The 20,023-nt window shown below is 44.4% G+C and overlaps 1 protein-coding gene across 2 annotated transcripts in view; it reads left to right on the top strand.

The window, feature by feature from the left end:
- Positions 1-20,023, top strand: part of LOC142578588 (proton channel OtopLc-like) — a 163,334-nt gene that overhangs the window by 95,491 nt on the left and 47,820 nt on the right. For both annotated transcript variants that reach the window (XM_075687978.1, XM_075687979.1), the window contains one exon: positions 3,910-4,157. In XM_075687978.1, coding sequence (XP_075544093.1) covers positions 3,910-4,157 — 248 coding nt within the window. The remainder of the gene's footprint in view (positions 1-3,909; positions 4,158-20,023) is intronic.

The following is a 20,023-nucleotide window of genomic DNA, read 5'->3' on the forward strand; positions in this document are numbered from 1 at the left end:
TGCTAGACCACCCATTGCAGACATTGAAATCAATGAACAAGCCGTTTTAAATCTTCTGCTGAATATTGATGTTGAGAAGAGCCCTGGTCCTGACGGCATTCCAAATGAATTTTTACGTAGATATGCAGAATGGAACTCTAAATACCTAAATAATATTTTTCAGTCCTCTGTTGATAGTGGTTGCTTCCCGGTAGCATGCAAACGCTCAAAAATCATACCTATACACAAAAGTGGCAGTACAGCGGAAGTGGCAAATTACAGACCAATTTCTATTACTAGCGCGTGTTCTAAGCTCCTCGAGCACATTGTTAATAAACAATTAGTTTCTTACTTGGACAAATGCAACTTGTTTTTTCCTGGACAGCATGGTTTCCGAAAACAGCTCTCAACAACCACCCAACTCATTGAAATTGTACATGACCTCTCTGGAACGTTAAACTCCCGTGGTCAAACAGACATAATCTTCCTCGACTTTGCGAAAGCATTCGACAAAGTGTCCCATCCGAAGTTAATCATAAAAATTAATTCTGTATTTCAGAGACCCGCAATCACTCAGTGGTTTTCATCTTACCTTTCTTCTAGAGAACAATACGTTGATTTCGGGGCGTGCACATCACGCCCTTCCCGTGTTGTGCCCCGGGGTTCCGCAAGGAAGTGTCCTAGGTCCTCTTTTATTTCTGATCTTTATAAATGACTCGCCCAGTAATATTAGTGTCCCTGTCAGACTGTTTGCTGATGATTGTGTGATGTATAATAAAATTCGAGATAGTAATGATCAGGCCAATTTACAGCCTAGTGTGCAAATAATTAAAAAGTGGTGTGATGACTGGCAGATGGAACTAAACGCAGCTAAGTCTGTTGTTATGTCCATAACGAGAAAGAAAAAATTTTGCGTTACCCTTACAACATAAATAGTATAACTATTAGCAGAGTCGATAAACATAAGTATCTAGGAGTAGCGTGCACTTCTGACCTCAGATGGAATCAACACATTGATGCTGTATGTGGTAAGGCCAGCAAAGCGCTCTGGAGCCTAAGACGGAATATAAGTGCGTCGACACCTGAGGTTAAAATTTTAGCCTATAAATCCTTAATACGTCCTATCTTGGAGTATGCTAAAGCTGTATGGGATCCCTACACTAAATCCAACCAACAAAAGATTGACAGGATCCAGAGGTTAGCATCAAGGTTCATATTTAACAAGTATCGCTACTGCCAATCCCCCACTGAACTTTGTAAACTTGCCGACTTACCTCCGCTAGACTTAAGTACCAGGTATGAGCGACTGAAACTAATTTACCTTATCATTAATGGTCACTTGCTTGTCGACAAACACAACTTCTTCAAAATCTCGACAGATGAAATATCCAGACATCGTCATAGCCAGTACATCACACCCCCTCAAGTCAGAAATGACTGTTTTAAGTACAGCTTTGTCCCGAGAGGTATTACCGAATGGAATACGCTCCCCGACTCTGTCATGTCGGCCTCATGCGTTGAGGAATTTTTGCAAAGTTTACACGTTATTCTTTTTGCCGCTAACTAATATGTATATCATAAATTTGCCAAAGGTGTATCTGTTCATTTTGTTTCTTATTTTGGGGGGGAAGTTTGTAAGGTGCATAGAATCTAAACTGATTCGCGTCCCTGCTGAAATGTCTGTAGTTGTTCATTTACTTGCTTTTGTTGTCATACTGTATCCTTGTATGTGTTTGTATTTTCCACTCCTGCAATGGCCCTTCATGGGCTGACAGTATTATTAAATAAATAATAAATAATAAATAAATAGACCCCAGGTTCACGTTTGGGGGACGCAGCTCCAGGCAGCAGTGGTCCTTCGAGAGCCCTCTCGAAGGTTCTAAGAAGCAAAATCGCCGCCGGTGATCGGTAACTGCCTTCGAAATCACGCCAAATTTGTACGTGAGGCCGGCTTACAAGCAGGGAAACCCACCAAGTATAACACGCCGTATGACAACTTCACACATTAAAAATACGGCGAATTTCTTATTTGTGGAGGCACCAAGGTTCAACCTCAGTACCTCCGGAGAACGAAGCGGATGCCCCTAAGGCCCTCGCTACAGTTAAACGAAATACGTTTGAAAGTGTCTCCTTGTGATGTCCTGCTCTTTTAGACTTTCTTCTCGAGGAGTCTGCGCCATTCCTCGCAATGTTTTTTCCAATCCTGCTCTTCTCAGAAGCGCAGATATAAGGGCTGACGTATACCGGGTGTTTAAGACAACACTTACGAAAATGCTTAAGAATTGTCTGTGGCAGATAGAATTTATAAATTCTAGCCGTAGAGTTGGCGAGGCGGATCCACTTGGAACGAAATCCCAGGATGACACTAGTATCGGCATATTAACTACCCAACTTTGCGGGGAAACGCATGGGCGTTCCAGTTACTTTTCTGCTTCAATGAATAAAACGACGTTTTTTATCTAAATAAGTGGAACAACAGTGCATTTTCACCGCAAGTTTGACGGCGCATATCTCGTGTATCGTCCACACAATTTTTTTTTTTACCTTGCAGACTCACCCGCTGGAACTTCTAATTGCAATATGCGCCAAAGGCAATCAGTTAAGAACCTAATTATTGAATTTTTAATTAGTTGATTATGCATTTCAATTTTTGTGCAGGTAATGTCCGCCTCTTCGAGTAGACCCGCTCATGGAAAAAAATTGTGCTATCTTCCACTGGCAGTTTAAAAAATCTGAATATGTTCGCTGATACACCTTGTATAATGCCGAATTTAGTTAAACAGCGAAAGTACCGAGATCCTGAGGGCGTGATCACTTATGAAAACACATTCTGCAGAAGGGACTAATATTTTCATTGTGATAAGAAAATATTGCTCTTCTTTTATAATGCCCGAACAGCTTCGGACAGCATATTCCTTTAGTCATAGACGAGAGTAAGTTCTATGGTAAATTCGCTGAACATGACGGTAAAACAGCTATAGTTTCCGTGAGGTGGCGGGAATTGCTTTTTGCGGGGTGAGAGGGCAGGCTTTAACTGATGTATTTACTGCACAGACTCCCTTTGTGGAGCCTATGCAGTAACTCTAATAATATACAAATGCTGTATTTTGAGTAATGAATAGAAAAACATGGCACGGAAGCGGAAATCCAGGCTCGTGATCATGACGTGAGCAATCTACTTGTGCTCGCAAAGTAATAAAAAACGAAAAGAAAGTGAAAAGTCCTTAGGAGCCCAAAATGACGCACCTCGGCGCATGTCTACTCAAGGGAGCAGCGACTCTGGGTATACCCGTATATCGGGTTCTCACGGAAAGAGGCGAAGTGAATGTGTACGCCTGTGCGTGCTTAAGGAAATTTGAGGAGCATTAAGAAGCGCGCACTGTTCTTCGCATCAAAAGGAAGGTAGCCGTAGACAATGGCCTTGCATCCGTTTCTCCAGTGTTTTGCGTCCGAAAACTCGCCCTGTATAACGAGAACAGCTTCTGAAATGCAACCCATTGTTTGCAATATGATGGTGCCGATGCAATGAACTATGGTGCTTCTCGTCACTTTTCTCGCTGGACTTTTCTACAAATAAACTTCTAAATGATTGATGCCGTGTAGGTCACCTTTTACTGGGAGCATCTGTCCATGTAGTTCATCATAAGTTCTTGGTGGGCTTGGGCCTATTACGTAGGATCTGTTCATAGCTTCTGGGACTCTTTGTCAAGTTTCTGATAAAATTCGTAGAAAAACATGTTTCAAAAAAAAAACAAGAAGGAATAGGGAGAGCACTTTGGCCCTGTCCTGTCTTGCTATATGTAAGCTGTAACATAACGAAGAATGCATGACCAGCTAGCCGGCCAGAAAGCATTGTTCCACAGGAAAGCAACCGCGCCGCGGTGCCTCTCTCTGAGCGCCACGGCCCTGACACGGACGCTCTTCTCGCAGCAAGGAAGTTCGCCCAGCAGCATGGGAGAACCGCTTCCGGACTTGCGTACTGCAATCGGGAGCCAGCTGAACGACGAGAAATGCAACGGAAACATCTACACCATAAGCCAGCCTTGCTCGAGCGGCCGCAGTTCACCGACCAACATGAGCTTGCGCATGCGCAACCTGCAGCCGGACAGCGTTTCCACCAATCACGTCCGTCCCCCGTCTTCCGAAGAAAGCCTCGAGTCAAACCGGTCGGCTATCAGGTGAGCGCTCTCGCAAGCGACGATTGACTTTATGTATCGTTTGATAGGAGCATTAGAGGTCGTAGGGCCGTTTCACTTATGGTACGTTTCTTGTTCTTCATTTCTGTTCTTTACGACACGTGCGCGCTTGTGCGTGTGCGCGTGTGCACACAATTCAGGGCGGGCTAGTTGGTATTCTATAAGTAGCAGACTTGAAGCACGACGGGTGGTAACAAAGATGACAGGACATGCATGGAAAAGCGCTATCCGTGTCACTCCTGTCCTCCCTGTATTAAAGTGTTCTTAGTGGCGCTGTGACTTCGTAGTTGCGCCTATAAGCCCACTGGCAAATGATCAAATCGACACCACGACAGCCGCCGTTACACGGGGGCGAAAAAACAAAAACAAAACGCATGTCCTGCATGAGGTGCACGTAAAAAAAAACCAAGTGGTCGAAATTATTCCGGAGCTCCCCACTACCGCGTGCCTCGTAAAGAGATCGGGGTTTTGGCGTGTAATAATAAAAGAGAAAACAAATGTAACTTCACTTATCAACCAATTACAATGCACCAGCTTGCACAGTTCCGAAATGCAATACGTCTGATTCACTGGGGCGATGTTTTTGCTGCGGATAATGCAGTTGCTATCGATGAAACATTCCTGTATAATTTTCGGGCTTGCTACAAAAACATTTCCCACTTCGTACCAAACCTTCGCGTTCGAAAATCCGCATACCCTGGATCCCGACAGAATGGCTGCGTAAAATGAAGCTTAAAATAAAATTATATAATAAGTTCATTAAAACCCGGAATCCACATAACCTGCAGGTTCTTAAATAATTTCGGAACCAATTAACAAACGAGCTGCTCCGCGCTAAAGACCGCTATCATCTCGAGTACTTTCAATCCTGCTGAAATGGCATCCGGAAATTGTGGAAGCGGGCCAACGTTTTGTTGAATCGTGTGGCTGAATACATAGAGTTTCTCACTATAACACCTAGAGGGTAATCTGGCGCCACCGTCTATGGGAATTTCTTAAGGGGGCACCGTGCCGTCATGGGAATGACGGTATATGTGTCTGCGAGGCTCGTGTTGGCTGGTGTTGTAAAAGGCTTCGTCTAAAACGTGACTATGGCTGCGCAAATAACGCGCTCTCAAAGTAAAATCTTCATAAAAGGCTTCCATTCACACATATTGCATCTTTACTAACCCACAATGCATGACCAAGCGAAGAAAAGCAAGAACAGACGGCCAACTGTTTCAAAGCGAGCGCGAACCTTGTCGTCTGTCCTCCAACTTTAGCGGCACGCTGATACTTTTTACGTAACATGTAGTCGTACACACAATAACAAGTTCTCACAGTTAAACAAAACATGTTTTCGCGTAATAATAAAGCTAAAACAGCTTTTCACGTGCTGTTTTAGTAGAAAGTGAATCATTGTGACAGACGGAACGATATTTGCCAAGCGCGTCTTCAAGGTGTCCTGTCTCTACGAGAACGATGCCAATCCGAAGTCACAATATACCGGCATTCCCATTCATACCACAGCGCAGCAGCGCCAGATTTCCCTCTAGGTAATGTAGTGAGAAACTCTATGGCTGAATATCAGCCTCCAACAGGTATTTTGGAAAATGGCAATGTAGTTGCAGACGTGTTCTTAACCTGACACGTTTAACAATTACTTTACCAGCGTTGCAAGTTCACCTATCAACAAGAATGCTAGTCGTTAGATATCCGTTGGTTGCTCCGATTCAGTTTTTTTTTTTTGCATCCAACAAACGTATCAGACATAATATGCAAGTTCAGTGTACTCACTAACAGCAGCGTTTGTGATGGCAATGATATTCAAATTAAACCTGCGAAATACGTCCTAGATTTATTGCGTCTGTATTAATGTACGTCTACAATATCTGCGTTTCTTCCGGTGTATTCCCACGTCAGAAGCAAACAGCAAAAGCCTTAGCTTTATTCAAGAAAGGAGATAAGAAATTGTTGACAAATTATACACTAATTTCTATTCTCCTCATGTTTACAAAAGCTATAGAAAAAATTATTTTTCAACGCACTTCTGATTTCCTTGAAAGCAAAAATTTTTTAACCGATTGTCAATTTGCCTTTCATAAAAATAGGTCTACTCAACTTGCCCTGCTTCAGCAAAAAGAAATCATTTTAGATAATTTGGATAACGGCCTTCTTACTCTAGGCATTCTTATAGACTTTAGCAAGGCCTTTGATTGTATTAACCATGAGCTTCTGTTACATAAAATGAATTGCTATGGTATTCATGTCATTGCCTTAGACTTGATTAGGTCATATCTGTGTCAGAGATGCCAATTTGTGCAAATGAATAACATTTCATCCCAAGCTAAACCAGTCTATATTGGCGTTCCGCAGGGTAGCAATTTAGGCCCTCTTCTCTTTAATATCTTTATTAATCATATCGTTAATGTACATTTCCACACCAAGTTTATTTTATATGCTGATGATGCAACCGCATTGTTTTCTTCAAGTAATGCTGCAACACTGCTTACAGTTGCGAATTGTGTGTTTAAAAAATTATATACTTGGTCTGTCGAAAATGGGCCGAAAACCAACACAGGAAAAACTAAAGCGATATTGTTTCATGCCAAGAATAAGAATGCTCTCCTGAAAGATGACATTATACATGGCTCTTCAAAAATCATGCTCGTGAATTCCATTAATACCTGTGTTTTCTTTGATCATGACATGGCTTGGAATTGTCACACTAATTATTTAACAAACAAGCTTTCTGAAGTTTCAGGTCCTCTTTTCACTTTAAACTGATTCCACAGAAGGTAAAACTTCTGCTCTATAATTCTTTTTTTTTTTGTCTTTTTGCCACCTAAATTACAGCTGCCTGGTTTGGGGCACAACATCTGCCACTAATATTAATCGCATTTTTGGTCTTCAAAAGAGAGCTGTTCGTGTTGTGTGCAAAGTACCATTTGACCTTCCAACTGATTCATTATTTAAAGATCTAAAGATACTTAAAGCTCTCGATCTCTTCAATTTTCCCTTAGCGTTAACTTACGGTAAGCAGTGCCAGAAAAACATTAACCGCGCAAAGTCTATAGCCAACTTGACACGAAATAGAAGCTATTATGCTACAAGATTTCTGGAATATTGGTTTGTGCCATACCCACGTACCAACTATGCGAAACAAAAGCTTTCATAAACTTTACCGCATTTGTTAAATGAGTTAATGAACGATGGTATTGATCTTTGTTCTTGCAGTAAAATCAAGTTAATAAATTACTTTGGTGCGTGTTAGCCTTAATCTCTGTATAAGTAGGCTTCTTTTTATTCAGTTTTGTATTTTTTTATTCCTATCTGGGGTATGAACACTTGCATGAGAACGTTTATTGTTTTTGTTTTGTTATTGTTCTTTCTCTCTTACCCTCCATTTTTGCCATGTGTTGGCTTCTGCTGCTGCTGTCGCGAGAAGGTTTAGGGATTACTCAAGTTGCTCTGTTGCAACTTTTTTTCTTATATCCTCCATAAGCTTGTATATTTATGGAAACCAAGTAATTACATCGCTAATGAATACATGATTAATTAAGTATTCAATTAATTCGAAATCTTGACAAGTTTTGCGTACCAGTGGCGCAGCGAAAGAGGTGATAGGCAAGCTCAGTGTCGGGCCATTAGCGCTGTTTGTGCCGCTCGGGCATCGCGCAAGATCGCGCCATGTCGTGCTCAAAGCGCGCGCGGTGACGCGTGCGCTTTCCCTAATGAGAAAGGACCGTTCGGTGACGTCAAACTCGAGTCCCTAAAACACCACCAGATGGTGTTGCCCTCCCCACAACATATGTAGCGAAAGAAACACATTTCAGCTCCCATCGTTCCATAGACGTCATTCTTCGTAATTGCATCGTAATCATGCTCTCGTAATTTGACCGCGATTATGACACGCACCATTGTCATGTCTTCGTCACTACAGCGTCGTCGTCATAGAGTCGCCCTCGTATATTTGCTGTCATACCATCATCGCGATGCCGTCGTGGTCGTTCCATTGTCGTCATTTTAACCTGTCATTCGATTCTCGTCATACCGTCGTCGGCTGATCGCCATTGCTGAACAGTGATCGTCATGCTATCGTCATCATGCACTCGTCGTCATACCATTGTCCTCATGCCGTTATTTTCCTTCTGTTGGCTTTGCAGTATCGCCATAATTTCAGCATCGTCAATGCAATGTCGTCCTACAGTCACTATCATGCATTCGCTGTCATACCATCATTGCGATGCCGTCGTGGTCGTTACGTCGTAGTCATTTCAACCTGGTCATTCGATTCACGTCATACCGTCGTCGGCTGGTAGCCATTGTTGAACAGTGATCGTCGTGCCATCGTCATCATTCACTCGTCGTCATGCCATTGTCCTCATGCCGTTCTTGTCCTTCTGTCGGCTTTGCATTATTCTCATAATTTCGGCATCATCATTGCAATGTCGTCATACCGTCGCCGTCATGCATTTTCTGTAATACTATCATCGCGATGCCGTCGGGGTCGTTCCGTCGTCGTCATTCCAACCTGGTCATTCGAATCTCGCCTTACCGTCATCCGCTGGTGGCCATTGCTGAACAGTGATCGTCATGCCATCGTCATCATACACTCGTCTTCATGCCATTGTTGTCCTTCTGTCGGCTTTTCATTATCGTCATAATTTCGGCATCGTCATTGCAATATCTTCATACAGTCGCCGTCGTGAATTCGCTGTCATACCATCATCGCGATGCTGTCATGGTCGTTCCGTCGTCATCACTTCAAACTGGTCATTCGAATCTCGCATACGTCGTGGGCAGGTAGCCATTGTTGAATAGTGATCGTCATGCCATCATCATCAGGCACTCGTCGTCATGCCATTGTCCTCATGCCACTGTTTTTCTTCTATCGGCTGTGCATTATGGTCATAATTTCGGCATTGTCATTGAAATATCGTCATACCTTCGTGCGCAGAAAACGTTGAAATTCGTTTCGTTAATGTATTACCGCGTGGCTGTGGTACCCTCGTTTTGAAGCCATTGAGCAAGCTTGCGGTAGTTCTTCCTTGATATCAGTGTGGTTACGGTCCCAACCGGCCTCTGAGTAACTAACTTAAAGGGACACTCAAGGTTACGATGAAGTCAAGTTAAAGTGATAAAGCAATGCTCTACAACGTCTAAGGCGTCAATATAATTGCGAACAGAGCTTTAGTAACCGAGAAATTGAGGTAAATGCATGACACGATTTGAGACCCCCCAGCGACGTTCCGGTACTAGCCCGACGACGAAGGCACTCCTCATCATAATTTATGTCACTAGTACTCAACTACTCGTATTAAAAAGATCATTTCATTAGGTTATAATACCGAAGAAGGTGCTACTTGTCTACTTCTGTTCGATTCTAAGAAAAACTAACATTTTGACGTTACCCTTCAATAGTATGGGTGGTCGAACGGTTTCGTTATCGCTCGACTCTGCGCCGCGCGCGCTTTGGAGTTTCAGTCGTTTCGTTATCGCGTCGTGGTCAGCTGGTTCTGCTGGCTCGCGAAACTTGCATTTGGAACAAGCAGCGAGAATGTCACGTCCATGTGATGTCGTGGGATGCGCGAGCGGTCCCCGGAACTTGGCCAAGGGCAGTTGCAGCGGCGAATCCAGCTTTACTTTTCACTGTGTGCCAACGAGTGAACCTCTCCGTTCGAAGTGGTGAAGTGCCGTACCTCTGCCACAGCGCGTTGGCAAAGAGCAGAAAAATCGCATAGTGTGCTCGCTGCACTCTTGTCCAGAGGATTACGAGTTCAACGCCGACTTACTGAGGTCGTGTGGAGTGTCTTTCGAAGCAATGCTTTGCCGTAGCGCTGTTTCGTTGGTCTTGCTGCATTCCCCGAAGCGAAATAACAACTGCAGGTCGAAGGCAGGGCGGTGAGGGCGGCATTTGGCTTTCACGAAGGAAAATTTACAAATGTGCGAATATGTACAGCCATGACATACAGTTGCTGTCGTAGTAGTACGCAACGACGCCGGCAGCGCGAGCTCTCAGCCGCAGGTCACGTTCATCAGTGCTTAAATCGCTGAAGTCGAGCCCAGTATAGCGAGTCAATGTGTCGTTGTCAGGGTCGTCAATTCCAACGAGCGTCAAAGTTGGCGTCATAAAATAAAGAACCAGCTTATCTCGCGCGCTTTCCCTTCCGCTAGCCACCATTTAGCGCTGCTGTCGGCTCGCTCTGTCTTGGCTCTGTTTCTGGCCGCGCGTTTGCGTTTTCCACAGAAAAGCCGTAGCGCCGTCTGCGGGCGCTGTTTTACTCACCGACGGCACAACGTCACTCTCAGACCATGACGTCACCACTCCTCGATCGGTGGGCGGGCGATTTGAACTGCGTTAGCGTTACGCGGACGCTTCAGAACGCATTTACTCTTAAAATAAGTTTCTTCTTCGCATGAAAGAAGCGTTTCGAGGTTTCTGGGATGGTATTTCAACAGTCCACGTTGACTTAATATTAACCTTTAGAGTACCTTTAAGAGGAAGCTTTAGCTCAGGTGCTCCTATCTAAATACATGGAAAAGGAGAATTCGTTTTTCTCGGCAACCACTGCACCGCATTTGACGAGGTCGGTTGCATTTAAAAGAAAAGCATAAAATCTAGTGACTGTTGGTTTGGAATTTTCGATTTAGGTCCGCAATTTTTCATAAGAATTTGTCAGAAATCAAGAGTTTTCAAAAAACGAAACTGTTTACATCTCAGTAATTGAGCAACGAAAAATGATAATACAATTCTGTGAATTGCATCTAATAGTACATCTAAAGCGGACCAAATTCATATGTTACACATGAATTTAAAAAAAAATTAGTAATATGGATATAAAACTTTTGGAGAACCCTGGTAAATAACGTAACAATTTCACGTAAGAGATAAAATGACATATCGAATTTGTGCGCTTTCAATGGTCTAATGGATGCCGCTTACAGAACCGCGATATCTGCGGGTGATGCAGAGATATGAATTTGTAAACTTCGTGCTTCTATTTTTTCAAACTTTGGAATTTTTGAATATTCTTATAAGGAAATCCATGACATAAATCGAAATCGCGCTTCCAACAGTCACTATAATTTAACTTTCTCTCTCAAATTCAACAAAGTTCATTAGAATCGGTCCCGGGGTTATCTCAGAAAAACGTTCTCGCGTTTTACATGTATTTGAATAGGCCGCGTCGGAGAGGGCCCGAGCGAAGTCTTCCTCTTACGTGTATAACCATGGCCATCGAGAAGCCGAATGACGGTCGATTTGCTCATTCTGGTACTGTGAAACTTCTCTGTCAAAGACATCCTGATTTGCATAAGCGTGAAGGATGGATTCTTTTCTACGATTTCATGCAGCGTCTCGACCACATCTCGGCCAAACTTTTTTGACGAGCCACTACATTTCTTGGCTGCTTCGCGATATGTTGCGGCGATCGAGTGCACAGTCTCTGTATTTATTCCCAGTGTTTGGGCTAATTGCTTAAAGTCACCACCATGTCGGTGCGCATCGATGATGTGGCAATGATCCACGGCAGAAACGCGAGCGTACTTCTATTCATCAGGCTTCTTTTTTGGTCGTCCAGCAGCTCGCATTTTGTCTGCTTCTATGTCACAAATTCTCAAAATATTTACTTCACATAAAAATGAGGCACGCGTCTCTATATGATCACACAACGCCCGGCGCTGGTCATCTGCCTGTCGTGTGCACGGAAGTGCGATGCCCCTGACAGAATTAGAAGCATGCCGTCTGCTTTATTTAGAACGGTAGTCTTTCCTCTTGAACATTAGTTGAAGAATTTATGTGTTGTACAACGCTGCCATAATTCCCAGACGCAAGCTTTTAGGTTCTTTATTACCCGATATAAAGAAGTGTCTCATTTACGATATCCAGACAATCGGGGTAACACCCCACAGAAAACTGCAACTTCAGTGATCGTCTGCTCGCGCACTGCAAGAAATGGCTTGCGCTATCTTGAACCTTCTGCGAAATTTGCACGAGACACATTCGAAAAGTATCAGTCATGCTTCGCTTCTCATTCTTGCATTCACTGGTCTAACTTGACTTGTTTACACACATTATTAGGTAGATGAATAAAAATTACTTTGAATTTTTGCTCTACGACATCAAAGCATTTTGATTCTCGGAAGCCTGGCTTTTCCAGAACGTGCCTGGCTTCTTGCGAGCCCATTATATAGGGATGTTCCTAGTTTTGCCTACTCAGTAGCCTATGGCAAAGACCGGAAGCGTAACTGTGATATTTAAACGGCGAAATTCATTGGGCCATTTGAAAGGCTTCTTAAAGTCGAAACAGGGAAGTGGCATGCTCATGGCGGTTGCGAGAGTAAACTTTCCCGCAGTTCAAGATTCGCCACTCTTATCAGCCATTGATGAAGCTCTCCCTGAAAGGAATAATGTACCCAAAACGCGCCAAAGCAAAACAAAATTTTCAGTTCTCAGCTTTTATTATTCACCCTGTTATTAGTACGGTCCCCTTTAAGCGAAGGAAAATTGCAATACCCAGATTGTAGTGCACACAGGTATGCTTGCTTCTCAAGAGGCGTGATGCTTTTTTCTTGTTTTGTTATTGTAAAGCCATTCTTACCGATTGCATCTTGAGCAATTATGTGTCCAGTCCAGACCGGTTGGGCGTTTGTCCTTTCTTGTCGCCCTTTTTACTCATCACACCATTCGCTCTTTCAAGAAATTTGTTGGAACAGTAGACCATTCTCTCGGAAAGTATCATTTCTCTGAACGTATCATTTCTCTGAACGTATCAGACCGGCGAAAACGTTCTGTACGCGTCACAGCTACCGTGCGCATTGTAAAGCACCGTAAACGTTGTGTTCACTTCACAGAGTATTACCGCAGTTTACATATGAGCGACGTACAGGAGATGTGATGTGATCGGTCATCTCCAGGGATTAAAGCATATGAGATCCTACACACCATAATCTATTTACCCTGCTAAAGACTTTTCATGGTATATTCTTAGAGTGAAGGATTGTAATTACCCGACATCACAGAACTGTGCTAGATAACTTTTTATTGCTAATGAGTCACTGATGCTCTTTATATTCTTCAAATTATTGGTGATTTATTGAAACAATTGCTCAATTGCAGCACGGACAAGTAGGAGTTATAATGCTAAATGCTTATTGATATTTACTACTGGCTCAAACTTGTCGTAACTGAATCACCTTTTGAGCAACCTTTCATTTTATGTCCATGAAGGTGTGATTTGTGCGTAGTCAAGAAAGTTAAAGTGAATAGTCACCATTAACCGCCAGTACTTCGATCACATCAGCAATCTCAGAGGAAAGTAGTTAAGGGAACACATTGATACCTGCGGCAAAATGAACGAATGTTGGCGACGCCTGTCATACCAAACAAAGTGATTCGTGATTACTAGTGACTAATTCTTAGTATCTCCAGGTTATTAATCTTAGATCATCGTCCAAATTACTTATCATTTCACATGCAAGACGTTATGCTGCATAAAAGTACAAGAACACCGAACAGATCTTTTCGCTAGTGATCATTAATGGCTCTGTGATGTCAATTAGCAATGCTGACTGATTAAAAGTTTAATTTATTGACACTTTCATTTACACCATTGACGAAATGCATGAATGATGGCTGTGACCATCACACTACACAAGGTGATTCTCCATTACTAATGACTCAATCTTAGTATCTCCTACAGTTATTAAATTATAGTTATTGAATCGCCGTCTGAATGATGTTTCATTTGATATCTATCACGCTATTACGCATGAAAGTTGCAGAACATCACAGTGAGCGCATCATTAGTGACCACCAAAAACTCAGTGGTATCAGTTGGCAGTGCTAACACAAGAGCGCTCATCCAGCTACAGCTTGATTGATACTACTGACGGTACTCAGGAGTGGAAGCTGCCTCAGTGACAGTACCATAGGTGAATAATATTCACCAGTGACTTAAGCATACGAGTTTATAGCAGGCATAGGCAGTCACTCGTGTCATCGCATTTCATTTGATATATATGACGTAATGCTTTGCAGAACACCGAGAACCCTGAACTGCGCATTGTATTTCACTTATGCTCACTAGTGACTCGACCATACCATTTAGGTGTATTACGCAATTACATGTTATTCATGAGTCTTTTAGTGATTTCGATGACGAGATGTTTGCTTGGAGGCTGCGAATATCGCAGTAGAATAGTGAATCGTATTCGCTTGCAACTGAAGCCTCCCGGCGAGGGCCCAGTGATTATCATTGAATCACTCTTTATTGTTCCGTTTGATAGCCATGACCAAATCGCATCTGTATTATTAACTGAACGTACTCGTGCTGACGTCTCCTTTCAATTAATTTCGAGAACTGTCATCTGCTTTATCGCTCTCATAACGAAGTAGGAAATAAGAAACCTCCAAATGTTGTCGTTAGTCACGTGGCAGGAAAGCTGCTGGTCTCTCACCTCGCTCTTTCATTTTCAAGGTGTTAACTCATAATATGTTCGCAAATTTTCAGAAGCCTTGATATTCAAAGGTTCTCGAATTCCATTATGCCTGGAATAAGTTCACTGGTGGTTGGATTATTTTGGCTGGCATTTGAACTAAATTGAGTGATGCTGGGATTAAATTGAGTGGCGCTCGGATTAAATTGAGTGGCGCTTGTATTAAATTGAGTGGCGCTCGGATTAAATTGACTGGCGCATGGATTAAATTGAGCGGGAAAACCTGTAGAAGGGCATTGGAGTAGAGCTCGACCAATATCAGTGGCATTCAGTGCGGCATTGGAGTAGAGCTCGACCAATGCCAGTGGCATTCAGTGCGGCATTGCAGTAGAGCTCGACCAATGCCAGTGGCATTCAGTGCGGCATTGGAGTAGAGCTCGACCAATGCCAGTGGCATTCAGTGCGTGCGCCCGCTTTTACACAAGGGTCGACTGCCATTATCGACTTGTGAATTTTATCGGCACAGTGTACAAGTCTCTGCCCTGCTGACGTAAAGTGTTCAAAAACTTAAACGCGAACTTGGTTTTATTTTTAAGACGGAGCTTTAGCTCGGCATCCCCTATCGAAACACATGGGAATTGAGAAATCGTTCTTTTTTTTTCGCAACCACAGCACCAGATTTGATTAGGTTTGTTGCATTCGAAAGAAAAACTGCAAATATAGTGAATGATGGAAGCAGATGCTCTTGTGTAGGCCGTCAATTTTTATAAATATTTTTGAAAACTGCTTATTTGCGGACAAGGAAACCATCTTTACTCTCTAACTCAGCAATGAAAAACGATATCACAATTCTGTAAATTGTACATAATAGTACATCTAAACAAGACAAATTCAATGTATTATTCATGGCTCTCGACTGCACCACTATTATGTGAGTATGACTTTTGAAGAACATTTGTATGCATTGTAACAAATTCACGTGAGATATAACTTAATATGTCCAAGATTGTTCGCTTTAGGTGTTCTGACAGGTGCAAACTACAGAACTGCAATACTTTTTTATGCTGAACAGTTACTAATACGTAAACTTCGTGCTTCTAGTTTTGTGTCGCACTTAGCAATTTTCGCCGATTTTTCTAAAACGATTAAGTCATAAATCAAAATTTCGCTTCCAATGATCACTATAATTTAACGTTTTCTCTCAAGTGCACCACGTGCCATTAAAGCTGGCCCAGGCATTATCTCAGAAATGCATTTCGCCATTTTGCGAGTGTATATTACAGGCGGCGTCAGAGTTGGCGTCGGCTTTCGCGCTTCGTCACCACAAGAGAACTGCGTGGCGGAATGTCAATGCTGCAAAACGCTCTCGCAGAAAAGACCATTCAAGCTTGCCAGCACGCCCGTGTGCCGTAAGATAAGTGAAGCAGACAACAGCGGTGTCCTACGAGCGTTCGAAGCGATCAAACGCGCCTCTTCATCACTCTGGGTTTCATCCTGTGGCAAACTTTTCTTCTTCCGGCGCGTCACTGGTTTTAGTCATGAGCGAGTAGTGGGTATGGCTTAAAAGAGGAAGAAGAGGAGTGAGAAACGATGGAGTATGTCAAGTGAAGGAACACAAATAAAACGCCCGTACTCTTAACTGTGCTTGGCGATTTCACGCATACTGGTGACCCGGACTGCGAACGCGACCTTCTATGGATCAAATCCAGACGACCTCACCTACATTCATTCATTCATTCACAAAACTTTATTAGTGTCCTGAAGCCCGGTATTTTCAGACCGAGGCGGGCCGCGTCCACGTCGGCACCGCCAGGCCGAGCCTTATGGCGTCATCATGGACCCTCTGGACAGCCCGTAGCTGATCTTGGTATGAAGAGCTTGTTATCAACTTGTGCCAGTAAAGCCATTTTTCTTCCGGGTGGGCGATAGTCGCGGGACAGCCCGCCAGCATGTGTCTGATGTCAATGATGCCAGCGCATACGTTACATTCTTGCCTAATTTCTCTTTCGGGGTGAATTTTATTTATGAAATACGGAGTGGGGTACGTCCCGGTTTGCAGTAAACGTAGCGTCACTGCCTGAGCCCTGTTCAATTTTACGTGTGGCAGAGGGAATTGCCTACGCCCCAAGTAGTAATATTTAGTGATCTCGTTGTAAGTTAGTAACTGATCTTTATGTTCCCCGGAATGGTAGTGGGCGTCGGTTCGGTTCTGACCGGCACGGCAAGCAAGTCCTCGTGCCAGGTCGTTCGTCACCTCGTTGAGGTTGGGCCGAGTCTCGTCCACTTGTCCCATATGTGCAGGAAACCATCGGATTTCTGTTTTGATAGTTTCGACCTTGTCGATAATTTTAGCCGCAGTCCCAGCTACATAGCCTTTGTCAAAGCTCTTAATTGCTGCTTTGGAATCGCTATAGATGAAAGACCATTTACGGTTCCTGATGGCTAGAGCAATCGCGGCTTGCTCCGCCACCGTGGAATCCTTAGTGAAGATGGTGACGGCGTCCCGTACCTCGCCCCGGCTGTCGACCACCACGGCGGTGTAGGCCTCTTTGCCTTGGACCCAGGCAGCGTCTACAAGGGCCGCCTGTTGTCCTAGCTGTTCAATTTCTTTCAACAAAGCTTTCGCTCTCGCTTTTCTCCTGCTAACGTTGTGTTCCGGGTGCATATTTCTCGGGAGGGGGGTGGTTCTGATCGCGTCTCTAAGTTGCCCGCTCAATTCTACCTCGGATTCCTTCGGGTTCATCGATCTATTTGCGTCTGTCCCTATCGCTTTGAGTATAAGCCTGCCCGCTCGCGTTTTCGTCAGTCTTTCCTGCTGCGCCATCTGTTGCGCTTCCGCCATCTCTTCTATCGTATTGTGCACGCCTAGGTTCATGAGCTTCACGTTCGAGGTGCTGATGGGTATACCTAGGGTAGCCTTCACTAACTTTCTGATCAGAGTGTTTAGCTTGTTCAGCTCGGCCTGCGACCATTTAAATAGACCTGCCACGTAGGTGAAGTGACACAGAGCGAAGGCGTGCACTAGCCTTAGAGCGCTGTCCTCACCCAGGCCTCTGTGTCTGTTGCTTATTCTCCTTAGTAATCTGATGACTTGGTCCGTCTTGTTTGAAATGTGTTGAATGGCATTCATGTTGGTACCTCCCGCTGCTATGTGGAAGCCTAAAACTTTAATATTTTCCACCTGCCTGATCGCGGATCCGTCGTGACAGCGTAACATAATCTTGGGTTCGTCCCCGGGGACGTAGCCCCTGGGTCTGCGACCCCTGCGTCGATGTTTTAGGACCAAAAGCTCCGACTTTGCCGCCGAACAGTTGAGTCCCATCTCGCCTAGCGTGCTTTCCACGGCGTGTATGCTCTCCTGCAGTCTGGTCTCCGTTTGCCCTACGTTACCGTTGGCGCTCCATATGGTTATATCATCGGCGTATATTGCAAAGTGTATACCTTCTATACTCTCCAGTTTCCTCGCGACTCTGGTCATTGCTAGATTAAATAGCATGGGCGAAAGTACGGCCCCTTGCGGGGTGCCCCTGTTTCCCAGGTTCATCACCTTCGATTTTAGTTCACCTAGCGTGAGGCTCGCTTGCCTACCGCCCAGAAACGCCTTGACTACACTGTATAGCCTCTCGCCCAACCCCAGCTCGGACAGGACCTCGAGGATGGCCTTGTGCTCTATGCGATCAAAAGCTTTTTCGACGTCTAGTCCCAGAATCGCTCTCGCGTGCACCGGGCTAACGTGTATGAGCTGGTGTTTGATCAGGAGCATGGCGTCCTGAGTCGATAGTCCGGGCCGGAAACCGATCATGTTATACGGGAGTATGTCATTTTGCTCGACGTATCTAGTGAGTCTATTAAGAATAACGTGTTCCATAGCTTTACCTATGCACGATGTAAGCGATATTGGACGTAGGTTATCCAGATGGAGTGGTTTGCCCGGTTTTGGTATGAGGATGGTTTTAGCTATCTTCCATTCCTCCGGATAGTCTCCCTTTCTCCACAACTAGGTGAAATGATCCGTCAGGAAAGTGATCGACTCATCGTCTAGATTCATTAAGAGTTTATTGGTAATACCGTCGGGTCCGGCTGCCGATCTACTAGAGAGACCATGGAGGGCGGCCCGTACCTCACCCTCGGTGAAATCGCGATCCATATCCTCGCACGGTCCTCCCATGTACTCCACGCGTTCGTCGCTATCGCCCGGTTGTTCGAGCGGGAGATATTTGTCCGCGAGCTGTCTCATGACTACCTCCTGAGTCGTGCACTGGCTGACTTGATGTACCAGTTTTGTAATTGCTGTTCTCTTGTTTGACTTAGTGTCGCTCTCGTTCAACAGATGTTTGAGGATGTTCCAACTGCCTCCATGTTTGATTCTGCCGTCTGCCAAGTGGCAAACTTCGTCCCACTGCTGTTTCACGAGCGTTCTCGAATGCTCCTCGATCTGTCTGTTTAGCAACGCTATCTTTTTCCTGAGCTTTCGGTTCAGTCTTTGCGTTTTCCATCTTTGCAGAATGGATTGTTTGGCCTCGATCAGATGCGCGAGCCTACTGTCTATGCTCTCTATGTTTTCTTCGGTCTTAATTTCTTTAGTGGCCTCCCTGAGGTCCTCTTCGAGCTGGTCGATCCAGGTCTGGAAGGACTGTCTGCCCGCTTCTATCGGTTCCGATTCTAGTCTCTTCGCTCTAACTTTCCTAAAAAGGTCCCAGTCCGTGCACCGAAATGTTCTAGTCTCTTGTTTCGGCATACCTATACCTATGTGTATGATATAGTGGTCGCTGCCTAGATCGGTGCCCGAGTTTTCCCAACTAGCTTGTTCCGAGTTGTTGACAAAAGTTAGGTCGGGCGTAGAGTCCCTGCACGTTGACGTGCCACAGCGGGTGGGGAAAGCCGGATCGGTGATCAGGCACAGTCCCAGGTCCGTGGCAAGGTTCCATAACCCCTCACCTTTCTTTGTATTCCAAGCGTATCCCCACGCTTGGTAGGGGGCATTAAAGTCCCCTCCGATGATGAGCGGGGAGCTCTTTGCGACTGCGAGTGCCTTGTTGAAAAGTGCCCTAAAGCTTTGTTTCTTGTAGGTGGGACTGCTATAAATGTTCAGGCAGAAGATACTCTGCGCCCTGCCCTTGTGCCTTTTGAGTACGACTTCTACGAGGATATACTCGATTTTACTCAATCCGAGATGGATATCGTGTTCGATAAAGGGTAGCTTTTTGTCAACGAGGGTGGCCAATCCCCTTCCGGAATCTTTTTCTCTACATACCGATTTGTACCCGGTTAGCTTTACTTCGTCCGCTAAAGTTTCCTGCAGCATAATTACTTTTGGTTTGACCCCCATCGATCTAATTAATTGGCGCAGCGATGCCTTTTTGTTGTCGAATCCGCGACAATTCCACTGCCACACACTAAAACTGTGGGCACTATCCATGATTATTGAA

Source organism: Dermacentor variabilis, chromosome 4 (assembly GCF_050947875.1).
Source record: "Dermacentor variabilis isolate Ectoservices chromosome 4, ASM5094787v1, whole genome shotgun sequence".
Classification (NCBI taxonomy): Eukaryota; Metazoa; Arthropoda; class Arachnida; order Ixodida; family Ixodidae; genus Dermacentor; species Dermacentor variabilis.